General features: G+C 42.3%; 1 protein-coding gene across 9 annotated transcripts in view; it reads right to left on the minus strand.

Moving 5' to 3' along the window:
- esrrga (estrogen-related receptor gamma a) overlaps positions 1-19,014 on the minus strand; it is a 279,698-nt gene that overhangs the window by 51,678 nt on the left and 209,006 nt on the right. For 7 of the 9 annotated variants that reach the window (XM_061879090.1, XM_061879133.1, XM_061879099.1 and 4 more), the window contains 2 exons: positions 18,730-18,840; positions 14,120-14,302 (listed from right to left, as the gene is read on the minus strand). In XM_061879090.1, the coding sequence (XP_061735074.1) occupies positions 14,120-14,302; positions 18,730-18,840 (294 nt within the window). The remainder of the gene's footprint in view (positions 1-14,119; positions 14,303-18,729; positions 18,841-19,014) is intronic. The other 2 variants (XM_061879116.1, XM_061879123.1) reach the window with 1 other exon arrangement.

Below are 19,014 nucleotides of genomic sequence, written 5' to 3' on the forward strand. Positions count from 1 at the left end.
TTATCTGTGTAACAACCAGAGAAGCCATTGTTCCTTATTGCGATCATCTCTATTGACGTATGTGGAGCAATGGCTACATGCATTCGCCACCAAGAAGGCAGGGACACTGCAGGTAAGAGATGAGGTTGGCTTTATAATGACGAGGTTAAAGATATGCGAGAAAAAGAGGGTGAAAGGTCAGATTGGAACGAGAGCGGGGAAGGTCACATGAAAGGTTGAAGGGGCTGTGTGGGGGTACTTAGCCATGGGGTCAGAATGTTATTGTGTTAAAGGCTCTTTGGGGGTATCGGAGCTAATGTATGTGACCCTACACTTTTTTCATTCACCTCTCATACAGCACACATCACGTTCCATTCAGTCATGCACACACTCGTTTAGAACTCTACTTCAATTTTTACTTTTTTTTTGAGCTCGGAATAAGGGTGTGCGTGTCTATAACACATTATACTCTACATATTGTGTTAGAAAATTACGATAAGCTGTGGTTTGATTGATTGATTGAGACTTTGATGAGTAGATTGCTCAGTACAGTACATATTCCGTACAACTGAGCACTAAATGGTAACACCCGAATAAGTTTTTCAACTCGTATAAGTCGTGGTCCACGTTAATCATCCATCCATCCGTTTCCTAACGCTTATTCCCTTTTGGGGTCGCGGGGGGCACTGGCGCCTATCTCAGCTACAATCGGGCGGAAGGCGGGGTACACCCTGGACAAGTCACCACCTCATCGCAGGGCCAACACAGATAGACAGACAACATTCACACTCACATTCACACACTAGGGCCAATTTAGTGTTGCCAATCAACCTATCCCCAGGTGCATGTCTTTGGAAGTGGGAGGAAGCTGGAGTACCCGGGGGGAACCCACGCATTCATGGGGAGAACATGCAAACTCCACACAGAAAGATCCCGAGCCTGGGATTGAACCCAGGACTGCAGGACCATTGTATTGTGAGGCAGACGCACTAACACAATAGAAGTGACTTTCATAACAAAATATTTCCAAAATTAAGCTGGGTAACATACGTTACCTGGTAAATCAACTGCAAATGCTACAAAGGGTCACAATGAGCGATTTGAAGAGCACTCTGAGGGATTAAAACTTCTTAACAAAGACGAGAAAGCGCTTGAGGCTGAACGCTAGACCTCTTTTGCAACATACATACTGTATAAACCAGAAAGAAAAAAAGTGAAAGTAGCATAAAGTGAATAGGTCTGAAGTCATCAGAATGCAGAATCACTGATTTGCTAACTTTTCCAGCCAGGGAACCTCACTCTATTTACTGGACAGCAGTCTATGTGGTTTCTATAAATATTTATAATCAACAGGTAATGGGACACAGACAAAAATGGCACAAGCTATAAGTGTGAAAGTGTCTAATGATTGTAACTAAAATGACCAAGATGAAAGAATATGGATGTGCTAACCTCTTCAGCCTAGGGAACCTTACTCTATCTAAAAAGCCACCGGTCTGTGTGATTGGTAAAAACATTCCGATGATATTTATAATCAATGTTGTAGCATTTTTAGCTCAAATAAAGAGCACCTTAGCAAACTATACCTTGCTAATTATGTTCAATTTTATTTTCAATTTTAAGTTTAACTCTCAAACTATTTTGTACAAGAAACTTGAAAGCACAGTGCCTGTGGTTCAGAGCATAACCTCTTCTCATTGAAATTACACTAGCTATCAGTCACAAAATGTGAAAGCAGTCATTCAAATTTTTCACAACTAAACCCAGCTGTGCTCACTTCTCCAGCTCGGGGAGCCTGACTGCGTTCACTGGCTACAACTCTGTGTGGTTGGTAGACACATTTTGATTTGCAGTACAATCAACGTTTTTAGTTATTAGGAAGCCAACATGTTCCTGTGCTAAATTCTCCAGCCAGGTAAACTTGACTCCCCCATTCACTAGCTATAAGTCTCTGTGGTTGTAGACACATTTTTATTAGCGCTACAATCAAAGTTTGTGGTTAATATGATGCAGAAACATTTCAGTACTAACTTCTCCAGCCCAGGGAACCTGACTCTGTTCAGTAGCTATAAGCCTGTGTGATTGTAGAAACATTATAATCAATACAATCAACATGTTTATGTATCAAAATTCTGAAATATTGCAGTGCTAATTAGGGCTGTCCCCATACAACGTTTCCCTTCTGATACAATATTGATATTGGAGCTTTGAACATTATAATCGATATATTGAAAGATATTAATTAGCAAATCACAGTACATACTTTTATCATTTTCAGTGTGGAATGACAGTAAAGGCTTGATCAAGTAAAATTTCTCAGGGAAAAATATTAACATTTTTATTTTTTTGAAAGTGGAGTCTTATTTTTTTTTTGGCAACACCTTAAGGTCACAATAATTCATGAAGTTAAGCTCATGATACTGGAAGTTTAATGATGCGGACACGTTTGTTACTGGATACTTGGAATAGAAAAGAAACAGCAGATCAACTGGTCTAAAAAGGGAGTGTATTTAAAGGCTAGAGTATACAAATGAGTTTTAAGGTGAGACTTAAATGCTTCTACTGAGGTGGCATCTCGAACTGTTACCGGGAGGGCATTCCAGAGTACTGGAGCCCGAACGGAAAACGCTCTATAGCCCGCAGACTTTTTTTGGGCTTTGGGAATCACTAACAAGCCGGAGTCCTTTGAACGCAGATTTCTTGCCGGGACATATGGTACAATACAATCGGCAAGATAGGATGGAGCTAGACCGTGTAGTATTTTATACGTAAGTAGTAAAACCTTAAAGTCACATCTTAAGTGCACAGGAAGCCAGTGCAGGTGAGCCAGTACAGGCGTAATGTGATCAAACTTTCTTGTTCTTGTCAAAAGTCTAGCAGCCGCATTTTGTACCAACTGTAATCGTTTAATGCTAGACATGGGGAGACACGAAAATAATATGTTACAGTAATCGAGGCGAGACGTAACAAACGCATGGATAATGATCTCAGCGTCTTTAGTGGACAGAATGGAGCGAATTTTAGCGATATTACGGAGATGAAAGAAGGCCGTTTTAGTAACGCTTTTAATGTGTGCCTCAAAGGAGAGAGTTGGGTCGAAGATAATACCCAGATTCTTTACCGTGTCGCCTTGTTTAATTGTTTGGTTGTCAAATGTTAGAGTTGTATTATTAAATAGAGTTCGGTGTCTTGCAGGACCGATAATCAGCATTTCCGTTTTTTTGGCATTAAGTTGCAAAAAGTTAGCGGACATCCATTGTTTAATTTCATTAAGACACGCCTCCAGCTGACTACAATCCGGCGTGTTGGTCAGCTTTAGGGGCATGTAGAGTTGGGTGTCATCAGCATAACAGTGAAAGCTAACACCGTATTTGCGTATGATGTCACCTAGCGGCAGCATGTAGATGCTGAAGAGTGTAGGGCCAAGGACCGAACCCTGGGGAACTCCACACGTTACCTTAACGTAGTCCGAGGTCACATTGTTATGGGAGACACACTGCATCCTATCAGTAAGATAAGAGTTAAACCAAGACAGGGCTAAGTCTGACATACCAATTCGTGTTTTGATATGTTCTAATAAAATATTATGATCGACGGTATCGAAAGCAGCGCTAAGATCGAGGAGCAGCAACATAGATGACGCATCAGAATCCATCGTTAGCAATAGATCATTAGTCATTTTTGCGAGGGCTGTCTCCGTGGAGTGATTTGCTCTGAAACCGGATTGAAAGGTTTCACATAGATTGTTAGACGCTAAGTGTTCATTTAACTGCTCCGCAACAATTTTTTCAAGGATTTTTGAAATAAAGGGAAGGTGAGACACCGGTCGGTAGTTTACCATGAGGTCAGGATCGAGGTTAGGTCTTTTAAGAAGAGGATGAATAACCGCTTTTTTGAATGCTAGGGGAACAGTGCCCGAGGAGAGTGATAAGTTTATAATATTTAGCACTGATGGACCTAATAATACAAAGAGCTCCTTGATCAGTTTCCCAGGAAGAGGGTCAAGTAAGCATGTTGTCTGTTTTATTCCATTTACACGTTGTAACAATTCCTCTAATGTTATTTCCTCAAAACGAGAGAAATTATGTCCCACTCTCCCCTGTGGAGGGGGTCCGGTCCGATCCGGTGGCCATGTACTGCTTGCCTGTGTATCGGCTGGGGACATCTCTGCGCTGCTGATCCGCCTCCGCTTGGGATGGCTCCGCTGTGAACGGGACTCTCGCTGCTGTGTTGGATCCGCTTTGGACTGGACTCTCGCGACTGTGTTGGATCCATTGTGGATTGAACTTTCACAGTATCATGTTAGACCCGCTCGACATCCATTGCTTTCCTCCTCTCTAAGGTTCTCATAGTCATTATTGTCACCGACGTCCCACTGGGTCATTATTGACACCGATGTCCCACTGGGTGTGAGTTTTCCTTGCCCTTATGTGGGCCTACCGAGGATGTCGTGGTGGTTTGTGCAGCCCTTTGAGACACTAGTGATTTAGGGCTATATAAGTAAACATTGATTGATTGATTGATTGATTCTGTCTTAGAAACTTTGTATGTGTAAGTAATATGCAGCTATAACTATTTCATACTGTTTTTTTTGACTCCAATATTGTTAAATTTAGAATCTTCATTACGTATATGTAGCTTGTGTGCTAGTCTGTGCTTAGTAGTTGTGTAGCTGCACAGCTCGTTTTAGTCTATAACCTAGCATGTTTCCTTTTTGTAAATGACTGCTCTTCTTATAGCTTATATTAGAGATTTTACATGCAAACCGGTATCATCTGATTTGGGACAGCCCAAGTGAGACTTCTCTAGCCCAGGGGACCTAACTCCGTTCACTAGTCTGTGTGGTTGGAAAATACATAATCAAAAGCAGTTATAATCAGTTTAATTTTTGGAACGCAAAGATAGTGCTTCAGCGTGGGGAATCAAACTCTATTATAAGTCACTTTTCAGTGTTGTCATAAACAATCCCCAATAATGGGTTAATATTGAATGACATACAGAAGAGACCATCAACTTTCCTCAATTCACACTAATCAAACGTCAAAGTTCCAAAATCTTCATAGGGGCCGATTAAAAGAATATTCGCTCCTAGCGTTTTAACAGCTCAATCAAAATGATTCGTGGCCAACACGCTATAGTCCGCTTATCCTTCCGAGTGTCAAAATTGAAATGGAATGAAAGAAAGCAGAGGATGAGGGGAAAGGAAGTATCAGCAGATAGCGACGCAAGAGAATGGGGGCGGGCATAAGAGTAATTTATTTTCTTGAATAAAGGAAAAAAAGCTCTTATGACGAGGTCTCAGGTTTTGGTAAAATACTGCACTAGAGCTTCTTGTCCGCTGATTGGTTCATTTGTTCGGTTCCTTGGTCTTTTCGTCAAGTCAAGTGCTCGCCTTGCCTGCCTGTCTTGGCCTTTTGTGTGGCTGTGTAGATAAGAGCTGCTAGCATGACTGGCTGCTAGTCATTCAGCTATTATGGCGAGAGAGAGAGAGACAGGATGAAAAGACTAATTCTCCTAGCGTACAAATGGTCTTTTATTTTCGTTCACACTCTTATTGGTTCCTGTTTAAATATTTGCCAGGCCAACTCCTCTCTCACCTGGCTGCTCCTTATTCACACTTGACTGTGCAGTTATCTCTTATTAACATGACATCTTCTCTTCGCTAATCCATATGACTGGACGCCCCGAACCGTCACGCCTTGGTAATAATAACTGATGCTCCTTATTGTAAACTAAATACCTCAGTACCTCACTTTCTGTACGGATTTGGTTTTCAATGCAAATCTTCAGTTTTCCTATAACGTCACGGTTATCGTACGACCAAACATTTCGCCTTATTAACTAGTCTGTTTATGGATAACTATGTGGACCTGAGTGCGCAAAGAACAAATCCTACACCTTTATGACAATGTCTTGCTGTGTTATTAAAGGATCAATCAATGTTTACTTATATAGACCTAAATCACAAGTGTCTCAAAGGGCTGCACAAGCCACAACAGCATCCTCAGCTCAGATCCCACATCAGGGCAAGAAAAAACTCAACCCAATGGGATAACAATGAGAAACCTTGGAGGGGACCGCAGATGTGGGGACCCCTCCCCCCTGGGCGACCGGTGCAATGGTTCCAGCATAAAACAACCCATAGAACCGAGATGGCCAATATTTCACTAATAAGTTGTCTAAATGTATTTTTGCTCCTGAAAATGAATAATTTCCTACAACGCCAATTAGTTTTTGAGTAATCGGTAGATAACCAACTGTGCTTGGAACACCCCATTTTTATCGCCAATCATTTATAGGACTGCAGCCTTTTTCCCTGCGTAGACTGTGTGGATAAAAACATATAAAACTATTAATTTCATCACTTAATAGCATGTTTTTCTTGCCTTGGTCCATGATTACTTCAAAACTGATATGATTAACATTATGAGCAAAAAAAAAAAAGTAAACTAATCACCATTTCCAGATCTGATCTCCTTTTCCATAGACACCATAGTTTTTGTTTCCTGTTTTCCTCGTTCAGTATTTTTTAAGCAACTTGTGCAAAACATCAATAGAAGAGGACACAAATTAGAACACTACATTATATTATTTTCTCTCGTTTTTGAGCGCCGATTCTGCTCTTCCTTGTCCGTTTGTCCGCATGTTTTGATTTTCTCCTCTCAATGATGTTCCTGATATTTGTGATCGCATTTAGCTTGAGTGTGTCATTTTTTTCCCAAACAAACACAGACCAAAACCCTTTCCTTCGAAGCCGGAATCTGTAAAAAGATAGCTGAAAATTGTGTTCCTCTAACTTAGTCCGTCCCATTTTGCTTGAGTCAAATAGACTGGAGGGGGCCATTCTGTCATATTCCCATCATTAAGAAATTATGCAGGCTGACCCTTTCTTTAATTCTATTGCCACAATCTGCATCAGTACATCTGGCAGGAATATTTGCTAATTCCTTCAAATTCTGTGCAAAAATATTGTGTTTCAGGATGAAGATGCTACAAAAACACATACTCTGCAATGTGAATTTGCCTGAATTCATCCGTAGGAGACATTTGCAGGTTAATGCTAATGCATATGTGATAAAACTTGTCAGAAAACAAACCTAAAATTACTACTGTGTCTATTTTGGGAGAATTTTACCTGTAGACATCATTTGTATGGAATAAGTGCCAATGTTGTCAGCAGTAAAACCGTGTTTGTGATATTTCTTTATTACAAAACCTGTTTGAGTTACCCTGTTATCAACTCTCCACCCTGAAGTCATTCCCCCACAGCTCCGTCGCCACTCTATGACATCATCACTGGTTGAATTTGTATTTTTTTGCTGACTAAGACAGTTACCACACTGGCGTCTTTTCAACGGGTACAAACTAGGTCACCATGGGGCCTAAGAAAGTTAAAAGTGCCAACACTTTGATAAAGAAGGTGAGAAACACTATTGAACTCAAGAAAATAACTCATATGAAGTGTATGAAGTTGCTGCGTGTGTGGCTCTACCCTCCTCTTTTGCTCATTGCCGTTTACTCTAAGAATGTTTTTCAATAAAGTGATGTTCAATATTCATTTACCCATTTCAGTCAGCAATTATATGCATTTCACACTGTTTTACACACGTAAAACTATAATTATTTTCTATAAAATGCATTTTTGTGTGTCTCGAAAGGATTCATTTGATGTGCATTATTCATTGTGGGAACAATTGCTAAGTTTTTGATATATTTCTTTATTAGGTGTGATGCGGGTGATTATTATTTTCTTAGGGGAGTTGCTCCACACTGCGTATAGAGACAAATAATTGGTTGCTATCAGCTTGTTAACCAGTGAACTAAAAATAAATGCATTGACACAGATCTGCGTTTGTGATCAGCATTAAAAGGCATCCCAATATGTACGATCCATCCATCCATCCATCTTCTTCCGCTTATCCGAGGTCGGGTCGCGGGGGCAACAGCCTAAGCAGGGAAACCCAGACTTCCCTCTCCCCAGCCACTTCGTCTAGCTCTTCCTGGGGGATCCCGAGGCGTTCCCAGGCCAGCCGGGAGACATAGTCTTCCCAACGTGTCCTTGGTCTTCCCCGTGGCCTCCTACCGGTTGGACGTGCCCTAAACACCTCCCTAGGGAGGCGTTCGGGTGGCATCCTGACCAGATGCCCGAACCACCTCATCTGGCTCCTCTCGATGTGAAGGAGCAGCGGCTCTACTTTGAGTTCCTCCCGGATGGCAGAGCTTCTCACCCTATCTCTAAGGGAGAGCCCCGCCACACGGCGGAGGAAACTCATTTCGGCCGCTTGTACCCGTGATCTTATCCTTTCGGTCATGACCAAAAACTCATGACCATAGGTGAGGATGGGAATGTAGATCGACCGGTAAATTGAGAGCTTTGCCTTCCGGCTCAGCTCCTTCTTCACTACAACGGATCGATTCAGCGTCCGCATTACTGAAGATGCCGCACCGATCCGCCTGTCGATCTCACAATTCACTCTTCCCCCACTCGTGAACAAGACTCCTAGGTACTTCAACTCCTCCACTTAGGGCAGGGTCTCCTCCCCAACCCGGGGATGGCATTCCACCCTTTTCCGGGCGAGAACCATGGACTCGGACTTGGAGGTGCTGATTCTCATTCCGGTCGCTTCACACTCGGCTGCGAACCGATCCAGTGAGAGCTGAAGATCCCGGTCAGATGAAGTCATCAGGACCACATCATCTGCAAAAAGCAGAGACCTAATCCTGCGGTCACCAAATCGGAACCCCTCAACGCCTTGACTGCGCCTAGAAATTCTGTCCATAAAAGTTATGAACAGAATCGGTGACAAAGGGCAGCCTTGGCGGAGTCCAACCCTCACTGGAAATGTGTTCGACTTACTGCCGGCAATGCGGACCAAGCTCTGGCACTGATCGTACAGGGAGCGGACCGCCAAAATAAGACAGTCCGATACCCCATACTCTCTGAGCACTCCCCACAGGACTTCCCGAGGGACACGGTCGAATGCCTTCTCCAAGTCCACGAAGCACATGTAGACTGGTTGGGCAAACTCCCATGCACCCTCAAGAACCCTGCCGAGAGTATAGAGCTGGTCCACAGTTCCACGACCAGGACGAAAACCACACTGTTCCTCCTGAATCCGAGGTTCGACTATCCGGCGTAGCCTCCTCTCCAGTACACCTGAATAAACCTTACCGGGAAGGCTGAGGAGTGTGATCCCACGATAGTTGGAACACACCCTCCGGTCCCCCTTCTTAAAGAGAGGAACCACCACCCCTCTCTGCCAATCCAGAGGTACCGCCCCCGATGTCCACGCGATGCTGCAGAGTCTTGTCAACCAAGACAGCCCCACAGCATCCAGAGCCTTAAGGAACTCCGGGCGGACCTCATCCACCCCTGGGGCCTTGCCACCGAGGAGCTTTTTAACTACCTCAGCGACCTCAGCCCCAGAAATAGGAGAGTCCACCACAGATTCCCCAGGCACTGCTTCCTCATAGGAAGACATGTTGGTGGGATTGAGGAGGTCTTCGAAGTATTCCTTCCACCTATCCACAACATCCGCAGTTGAGGTCAGCAGAACACCATCCGCACCATACAAGGTGTTGATAGTGCACTGCTTCCCCTTCCTGAGGCGGCGGACGGTGGTCCAGAATCGCTTCGAAGCCGTCCGGAAGTCGTTTTCCATGGCTTCCCCGAACTCCTCCCATGTCCGAGTTTTTGCCTCAGCGACCGCTGAAGCTGCACACCGCTTGGCCTGTCGGTACCTGTCCACTGCCTCCGGAGTCGTATGAGCCAAAAGGACCCGATAGGACTCCTCAATTTGTACGAATGCTTGAAATAAACGAACACCACAACCATAACCATGTGCATTAAGATGCAAACAAAACTGTGACCTGCTGTACACACACTTCCTGACTGTCTCCATGACACTGCATGCTTGTCTATGGATTCGGGTCCTACACGGCAAAAGACTTCTGTCAATATCTTTTTAATACGTCTTCACACACACGCACACACACTCTTTCATGCACTAGTGTGATCTTTAATATTCTTTGTGGGATATCAAGAGACACACACTCGCTGAAACCTAATTTTCCTCCCCTAATGACATATCAAATGTTTGCATATAGCCATATCAGTATGGAAATGTGCGCAGGCATACAAGGCAAGCCTTGGAATAAAAGAAGCAATCAAAGCCATGCGTGTGTGAGCGTGTCACCAGCCTCTAAGGTTGGCCCGGTCTGTGTGTCAAACATGAATCGCAGCGCACACAAAAACACACACACAGCACAGCCTTGTTATCCGGGGGCCTGTCTTGCAGGCAGCCTCTCTAACGCTGAGTGATGTTTAAATTAGTTTACAATTTAGCCTCCTCGCTATCTGCAGACGGCTCTTAACTCAGTGTGCACGCCCGTGTCGTGTTGTTGTGTGCGTGCCTTTGTGCATGTGTGAGCGTAACAAATTGTTGCCAGTACGGCAGACATCTAATGACTTCAAATTAGCTGCCTGGCGCTCGCCTTGACACGTTGTTACCACTGTGTGACGGCGTGTGTGTGTGTGTGCGCACGCGCGCATGTGAGCAGCGCAGCGCAACCATATCATGAAGCATAAATTGGCTTCACCTCTCCTCACTTTGCCTCTGTCTTTTTTCTCTTTGTCTCTCTCCATCAATTTGATTAAAAAATTACTGTAGCATGGCAAGAAAAGAAGTGTGTGTGCACCAATACACCCTGCATGCAAATAAATAGAATACACATATGCACTATATGTATTGACAAGAATAGACCTGTTAACCTTTTTATCTGATGTGTGAGAGGATAACAAATGTTGAGCTCCTGCATTTCACTCTGACAATCCTTTCCACTCAACAGTAGATCACGTTAGAAGTGTGTGTGTGTGTATTAGATCAGTGTTCAGTGTTGTAAACAGAGCTGTGGATTGCCTTTCTCGCTCATCTAATCACGCCATCTTCTTTCCACCGCCAAGCAATCGTTGGCCTTCGCTCTTTCTGCGCAAACACACACACACACACATGCTCACGCACGCACACGCGCACACACACACACACACACACACACACACACACATACACACACATACACACACACACACGCTTTGGCCTATGATAACCAGGTTAACTTAGCCTGGTTTCTCTTAAAAGGAGAGGTTAAAAAAAAGCAAAGGTGGTTCCAAACCGCACAATAAAGTAAAAATAACGTGTCATTGGGCAAACGTACAGTAACATGGGGATCAATAACCATGTGCATGTCTGCACATACAGTAGATCAATGCAAGCCATATATACACTAGCCTCATCTCCTGCCTCTTTCCTTTCATTTATTTCCATCTTCCGCCTGTATTGATGAAATAATGTACATTATGTGACATGCCATTGATGGTATTATCATAGATCATAAAGTATTGTGTACACCGATACCATCCACTATGCTGTAAACAGTAACACAAGTAGTGTTCAATTTTGCTTCTATCATTACACACATCTATTCCCGCCTCACAAAACTACCAATGACTTTCATAATTCTTTCTCAGAAATGTTTACCCCCATTCCCTTTCACCATCTTTATGGCTATTTTGTGCATTTGCAGTTATTACAATCACCATTAACAGTGTTATCACTTGCTCTCCCCCAGGTTCTTCCAATCAGACTTTCTAATCCCAGCAAATATTACATGAATATCTATCTTCTATCACGGTGCTCACTTTGCTCTTTGTCTGACCCTTCTTAAACCATAAACTGTCCAGTGGTTTGCTACTCCCAAACAAGGTAGGGTAAAAAACAGTGGAAAAAAAATTAAGTGAAGTCCAAAGCCAATTTCAAGAACTTTTCTGAAAACTGTGTTGCATTCCATGTAGAAGATATCTTACGTCATTTTAATAACAGGTTTTATTGGAAAGTTAGGCCTTGTCTACTCTGCACACCAAATCAGATGTTTTGACCCAAAGTGACACAGATCTGATTTTTCTAAAAATGTTCTACAAATTAGTCAAATTTTTCAAATAGTTATTTTTTTTTTGTATTTTCACGCCTACATGAAAAAGTCCAACTGTCCATGCACTCTTTCTAATACGACTTTAAGTCATACCCCGTGTGCCTCCCGTACACTGGAGGGCACATATTTCTTTGAGACTTGTTTTAAATCAACGGTTGAATGGTATACGCTTCCGGGTTATATCCCGTGCATTAAGACTGGCGCATACACTATACAAAGGGCCCCTGTGCGGAGCACACACCCCCTTGAGGGATATGGTTTCCAATCTCATAATCCAGGTGTGTTAGTCCGACTTTTCAAAAACCGAACAAAATCGGATTAAGGTGCTTCCATGGGTTGTAAGAAGCTTATTTAGAGCCACACTATTTGAGAAAATGGACTAATTTAGTGCATTTACCTGTACTGTTGACTTACCTCTGAATGACGACAGTCTTATATTTCGAATGTAAAATTCCGAGGTCTTGCAGACACCCAAAGTTGGTTTGTTCAAGAGCCTTTTACCGATTTGGTATTCCGAGTAGTTTGGCATTTGTAAACCTGACTTTGACGACCGAAATACAGGACACGTTCGGCAGCTTGCTCAAATCTGGTTTAATGGATGTGGTCATATGGCTCAATAGAACCAATTTTACTTAGTCTTTAAGGTAGCAAACATTTGAAACAGGGTCCAGTTTGTTTCAGCTGGCTTTGGCTGGCAACAATGACTACCTAGCCCCCACAATGCATTGCAATATCACATGCACTTTCAAGAGTATAAAGGTGAGTATTTCCTTTCTAGAGGGCTCCCATAATGTCAAAAACATATTTAGAAAGTCATAAACAGGTGTTTTATGCTGTAGCTAGGAAAATATTCTATTTATAATTATTAATTACTATTTTGGCTTAATCAATTTACTACAGTCAGGCCTGGAACCAGATAACAGCAGTAATGAAGGTGTACTACAGGTAAATATCCATCCATCCATCCTTCCTCCGCTTATCCGAGGTCGGGTAAGCAAGTAAGCCCAGACTTCCCTCTCCCCAGCCACTTCGTCCAGCTTCTGCCGGGGGATCCCGAGGCGTTTCCAGGCCAGCCAGGAGAGATAGTCTTCCTAACGTGTCCTGGGTCTTCCCCGTGGCCTTCTACCGGTCGGACGTGCCCGAAACGCCACCATAGGGAGGCGTTCAGGTGGCATCCTGACCAGATGCCCTAACCACGTCATTTGGCTCCTCTCGATGTGGAAGAGAAGCGGCTTTACATTGAGCTCCTCCCTGATGACAGAGCTTCTCACCCTATTTCTAAGGGAGAGCCCCGCCACCCGGCGGAGGAAACTAATTTCGGCCGCTTGTACACGTCATCTTGTCCTTTCGGTCATAACCCAAAGCTCATGACCATAGGTGAGGAAGAGAACGTAGATCGACCAGTAAATTGAGAGCTTTGCCTACCGGCTCAGCTCCATCTTCACCACAACGGATTGATACAGCGTCCGCATTACTGAAGACGCCGCACCGATCTGCCTGTCGATCTCACGATCCACTCTTCCCTCAATCGTGAACAAAACTCAGAGGTACTTGAACTCCTTCACTTGGAGCAAGATCTCCTCTCCAACGTGCCATAGTTAATTATAATGAATGGAATTTATGCTGCTATGAATACAAACTTTGAAAACAACATTTGTAGATTTTGTCACCTTTGGCTCAAAATCCATTATATACTCACTTAACCACAAATGGAAATATGCATCTTTGCTATAATTACGCATATTTACACAACATCCTAGGTGTTATTGGGTTTATCAATATGCATTGTCAATTTAAATAAATAAGCTAACAATAAACTTAACTTTAAACAAACTGAGGCCAGTGATTTTACATTAAGAGAAGTTTGAGGGGGTAGAATGGACTCATGGGTTCAAAATGTCATAATTTCCTTGCCTATACATGTACAGTATGTGAGGGCATTTGGTTTGCCAGTTGGAGATGTCAAAACTGTCTGGGTCCAGGGATTAGGGTGAAAGCTCAGGTCGTAGCATACGTACAAGCAGCAAGCATGTTTCTGTGACCTCTGTATATGTGTGTGTGACCTCTGTATATGTGTGTGTGTGTGTGTGTATGTGTGTGCGCGTGTGTATACTATCTCAGCATGGACGGGAGGTCAGCAGACTTCTCCTACCTGGGATATGTTTGGCCCAGCCGATGTTGACCACCAGCTCTCTGTCGGCGAGGTCGCACAGCGTGGTCAGGGCCTTAATGTCGCTGTCTGGTACCGTGGGGTCGGGCATGGCATATATCTTTTCTGGCTCGGCCACCAGCAGGTGAGAGACAATTTTGTTATCTGCAAGGCAGCCAAAGGCAACTGACATGACCACCAGACAAGAAGAAAGAAAAACACAGAGAGAGGGTAAATATATTGTTTTCTTACAAGTGTGTGGGACACAAATATAACATTTATTATTACACAATGGAATCTTAAATGGTTCACACAGGATCATTACATGATAAAAAACAACATACTGTACAGCAGGACTATTCAACTGCATTGTTTTGGGGGCCACATTTGCAGAAGGCTAAGGACCGGGGGGCAGGTCCTTGTATATTATAGTGAACTAGGAGATATTTGAATTTGGTATATTTATTTATCAACATTACACCAGTGCTCCACTGTTTTTATGGACTTTTTGCAAAAAAACTAGTCAAAGAACATCCCTGAAACAAGCACTCAATTGTTTTTAAGTATCTGCTGCAAAAATGGGAGTCTCGTACATGTGTTTTCAAATCAATTCGCAGGCCAAAGGTTGAAAAGCCCAAATAATGAAAAAGGGAGCCCTAAAATAAAAACTTGAGGAACACTGCTAGTATAAATAAAGAAGGTGAACGAATGACCACTGCTTCGGAACGAAACAAGCTACAGCAAGACCTTAGTACAAGACCTGACCTGACATCTCACTGGGGTGAGTTTCCCTGGCCCTTATGTGGGCTCTACCGAGGATGTCGTTGTGGTTTGTGAAGCCCTTTGAGACACTGGTGATTTAGGGCTATATAAATAAACATTGATTGATTGAGTACATAAATCACATTAATAAATTAAAAAAAAATCAAAAGGAGAGGACTTTAAGTGGTGCCTTGAAGAATGCCTCAGTTATGTAAATCACAAGTTGGGATCCCAGTGTTCAATGTTGCTAGCAATGTTAAAATTGAAATGCAAATTTTTGCTAATGTGTTTACAGTGGTCCAAATTCCTCTATACAACAGGAGCACTATTGTGTTTTTAGAAATTTGATGCAAAAATGTTTAAACTAAACTCCAGGGTGGTGGTGGATTTGGCCACCGGGCCGCCAGATGAATAGCCCTGCTGTACAGGCTGCAGCATTCAAATACATTTCAATATTTCACATGCAAATGACAGTGTATAATAAAAATAACAATAACTCGGTCCTTAGTCGCAAAAGTGCCTGATTAGTCATGAAATGTTTGAAAGAAACACTCCTTATTCGCTCAAGTCAATTTTATTGACAGTGTAAAATAGACTAATGAGTTAACAGCAAATAAAATTATATGAATGGAGAAAAATAAGAGAAGGAATCAAGGCTGAGCAACAGTATTATTTTATGTACTGTGGAACAATAAAGTCAGAGAGCATTTGCTTAATTGTAGCACATACGAAAGAGCACAGTTGAAAAACATTTTTTTTTAACCTGGTATTTACTCATGTACATAAAAATACATATTAATTTTACAATAAAAAAAGATTTGTTTGTGTAGAGATGTTCCCAAGTGCGTGTGAACCAGGTTGCCCAAACAATATGGGAGGGGGAGATAATACTAAAAGCCAAACAGCTCAGCTGGTAATAGTGACATGTGGTGATGAGATCTCTATGGCCCATTAGGAACACACTGATACCCTGCTCCCAAATTAATCCACTGACTAATCAAGCACTGGAATAACAACACAAGATGAGCAAAGACCAGAAAATAAGGAATATGAAGTATAAAACATGTTTTATAAATATCATTTTATTTTATGTTTTATTCAACTCATGGCTGTGGGTCACAAAAACAGCCACAGCTGTATCTGCAGGTAAATCTTATTTAACGTTTCCCTAATTAGAATCAATGAAAGACCATTTCCAAAGCCTGAGCTATTGTTCTATTCTCACACAATCAATGTGGACGCTGAGGCGCCACAGAGATAGGCCACATAGATTAAACACACAGAGATATGCAGGGATTCTATTGGATCGTGTGGGAGGGAAAACGATGGCACTTGTATCGATATTTGTAAGCTTATCAGTTTTTTATGGAACTTATATAAAGGACATTTAAAAATAGTACACAGCATCACTGTCCAGTAAGAAACATATTCCCATGTCCTCTTTTTGTTACACGCCAGAAACCCCTAACTATAGTTCTTATTTTGATTAAAGCTTTTTATTGGACAACAAAAACAAACCCTAATATCCATTTAATATTAAAAAAAAAAGTAAGACTTGGACTTAATTTATGAACCACTCTTTTTACGAACTTTTAGATTTACAAACTACATACCACGTTAAAATGCGCTTTGTTGTACGAACCTTGTCTCTGTGTATAAACATTTCATCTCGCCATTTTGTGCTTGGCAGCACATCGATTGTGGGCAGGCTGATCGATCTCAGTGCTCATGCAGTCAGCACAGCAGTGCTGTTGTTGGCTACTCTTAGCAAAGTTAAAGCATTGTTGTAGTTTTTTTTAGCTCGTGATGAGTCCATAGAAAGTAACGGACAAGCGATGTGTGATTTGTAACATTCAGGAAGTATCTACAGCATTGTTGACAATACCTTCCCCCGCTCTCCCTCCCTTTCCGCTGCATGCAAAGAAGGTAAAGTGGACTGTATTGTATTTATTCATTTCGAATGGTGGTCGAAATCTGGCTGTTAAAGTTAAGGAGTTTTGTGATTTCAAACTGTGAGTGCACTACAGCACAAGTAACTGTGTGTGTCTGTGTTAGTGTGTAAGTGTGTGTGTGTGTGTGTTTGTGTTGGCAGGGCAGCTACATATGAAAATTGTAGTTCAACTTGCTGTTGTTTTGACATTGTTATTAAATAGAAAGTTGATATATCACCCCTTTATTATTTTTGTTTGATGAGGTGGCGAATTGTCCAGGGTGTACGCCGCCTTCTGCCAGAATGCAGCTGAGATAGCCTCCAGCAACCCCCCGTGACCCCGAAAGAGACAACCAGTAGAAAATGGATGGATGGATGGACTTTTGTCAAGGCTGAAAACCATTATTCATGTTTACATTGTTTCAGAAATTTGCTCTATTGTAAAAAACTATTCTATTTACGAACCCTGTTCAAGAACCAATTAAGTTTGGAAATTGAGGTTTCACTCTATGACCGTTAAAGCGTAACTATAGTAGCTTAGATTTAACCACAAATTGCCAAACTTTGCCTCCATGCTCCAGCTACAAAATGTAAGGACAAGTTAAAAGCTCCAAAATTTAAAATCTACTGTCCTTTTAATAAAAGTGGCTCCATTTTGAAGTGATTGAATAAACCTTGGAAGAACATTGAAGTTGGCTAAAAACCTTCATTACAGAACAAAAAAAACCCAAATTTTTGTTCAGATTTTACACCTTTTTAGTTGTTTAAATAAAAGTTAGTATTTGAGTGGTGTTTTAATAGATTAAAATAATAAATAATTCTGGGTTGTTTTTAAATAGTTTTAATGTTATTGTATTTTATGTTTTTCATTTTCTTGCGAGCAATGCATTGGACCAACGTTCCCTCTAAGGTACGCGCCTGTGCAATTGCACACTGCTCACGCGTCCTCTGCGCACGGCAAATCTAGGCCGTGCACAAAATCGAATAAAAAGATAACCGCATAACAGTGTGCACGTCTGCCGTCGCTCACATGTGCGCCACTGAATGCTCAGGAGTTTTGGCGTTTGCTCACACATGAAAAATTGGGGGGAAAATTGCATCGGACTACAAAAATACATGCTTTGTTTTGGTTATTTCTAGAGTAAAATTGGTCATTGGGTCAGTGGAATCTTTCTAAAACCGAGTTTGTGTGCGGGTGTGTATAACCAGTAGCCACAATTGCCTTATCCAATGATTTCCATGATTAGTAGTAGCAGAAGAGGTCCTGAGCTGTCATGCAGCCATTCAGCATATTGGACTAAATCAGAATATGCTACGGCTTTAAGCAAAATGGGCTTTAGGGAGCAAGCTGCTAAATACTCTCAATCTGCACTGCAAGTATGCATGTGCGCGCGCATGTGTGTGTGTGTAACAAGACAGTTAGCTAGAGAGCTAACTCTAGTTTGATGTGGTTGCCAGATTGGATTTAATCCGGATTAAAGTTCTGGCTGGCCCCTACCACCCTACCTCCTCCTTCTCCTCTTCTTCTCCATCAGAACATTTGTGTTCACCTCAGTTCTTTCACTCTTACTGCCTCTGTGCTCTCGTTCATTTTCCAATCATCAGCTTTTGGCTGAGACTGGATTTGACAGTAGAGCTAAATGAACATCTTTAGTGTAAAATACGACGCGTATAAAATGTTATGACCCTAAACTGGTAGCAGTAGAAACGGGGAGATAAACTAGGTTCCAAACAGATGGGCTCCCCTCCACCCTGCTTCCATTTATGTGTGTTGCTGTTTTTAGGGTCCAACTGTTGTCGTCTATGTGAACCCTGCCTGCACACGGTGATGCAATATTGGCGAGGAAATAGTTGTCTCATGCATGAAAGGAATTGTTTGATTCTGTACACTTCAAGAGCGAATGTACTTGTGTGCTCTTACATGGCTTCTTGGCGGGCAGAGCCAGCTGGGGGTTCAGGTAAGGACTGTTGTCGGCGTCTATCCGGCGTTTATACTTCTGTCTTCCACCGCGAACCCTGTCCAGACGAACACCTGGAAACAATGCAGAGACAAATTCTCAACCTTCAGAGTCGAAATGATTCATTTTGTCAGATGATTTTTGTTAATAGGTCCCATATTTTTCCAAAAGTCACTATTTCATGATGTTTGTCCAGAGTCTGTTCATGAGCAAAAACGTGGGAAAAATCTATAATTTGTTTGCTTGTT

The sequence above is a fragment of the Nerophis ophidion genome, linkage group LG02 (genome assembly GCF_033978795.1).
Source record: "Nerophis ophidion isolate RoL-2023_Sa linkage group LG02, RoL_Noph_v1.0, whole genome shotgun sequence".
Classification (NCBI taxonomy): domain Eukaryota; kingdom Metazoa; phylum Chordata; class Actinopteri; order Syngnathiformes; family Syngnathidae; genus Nerophis; species Nerophis ophidion.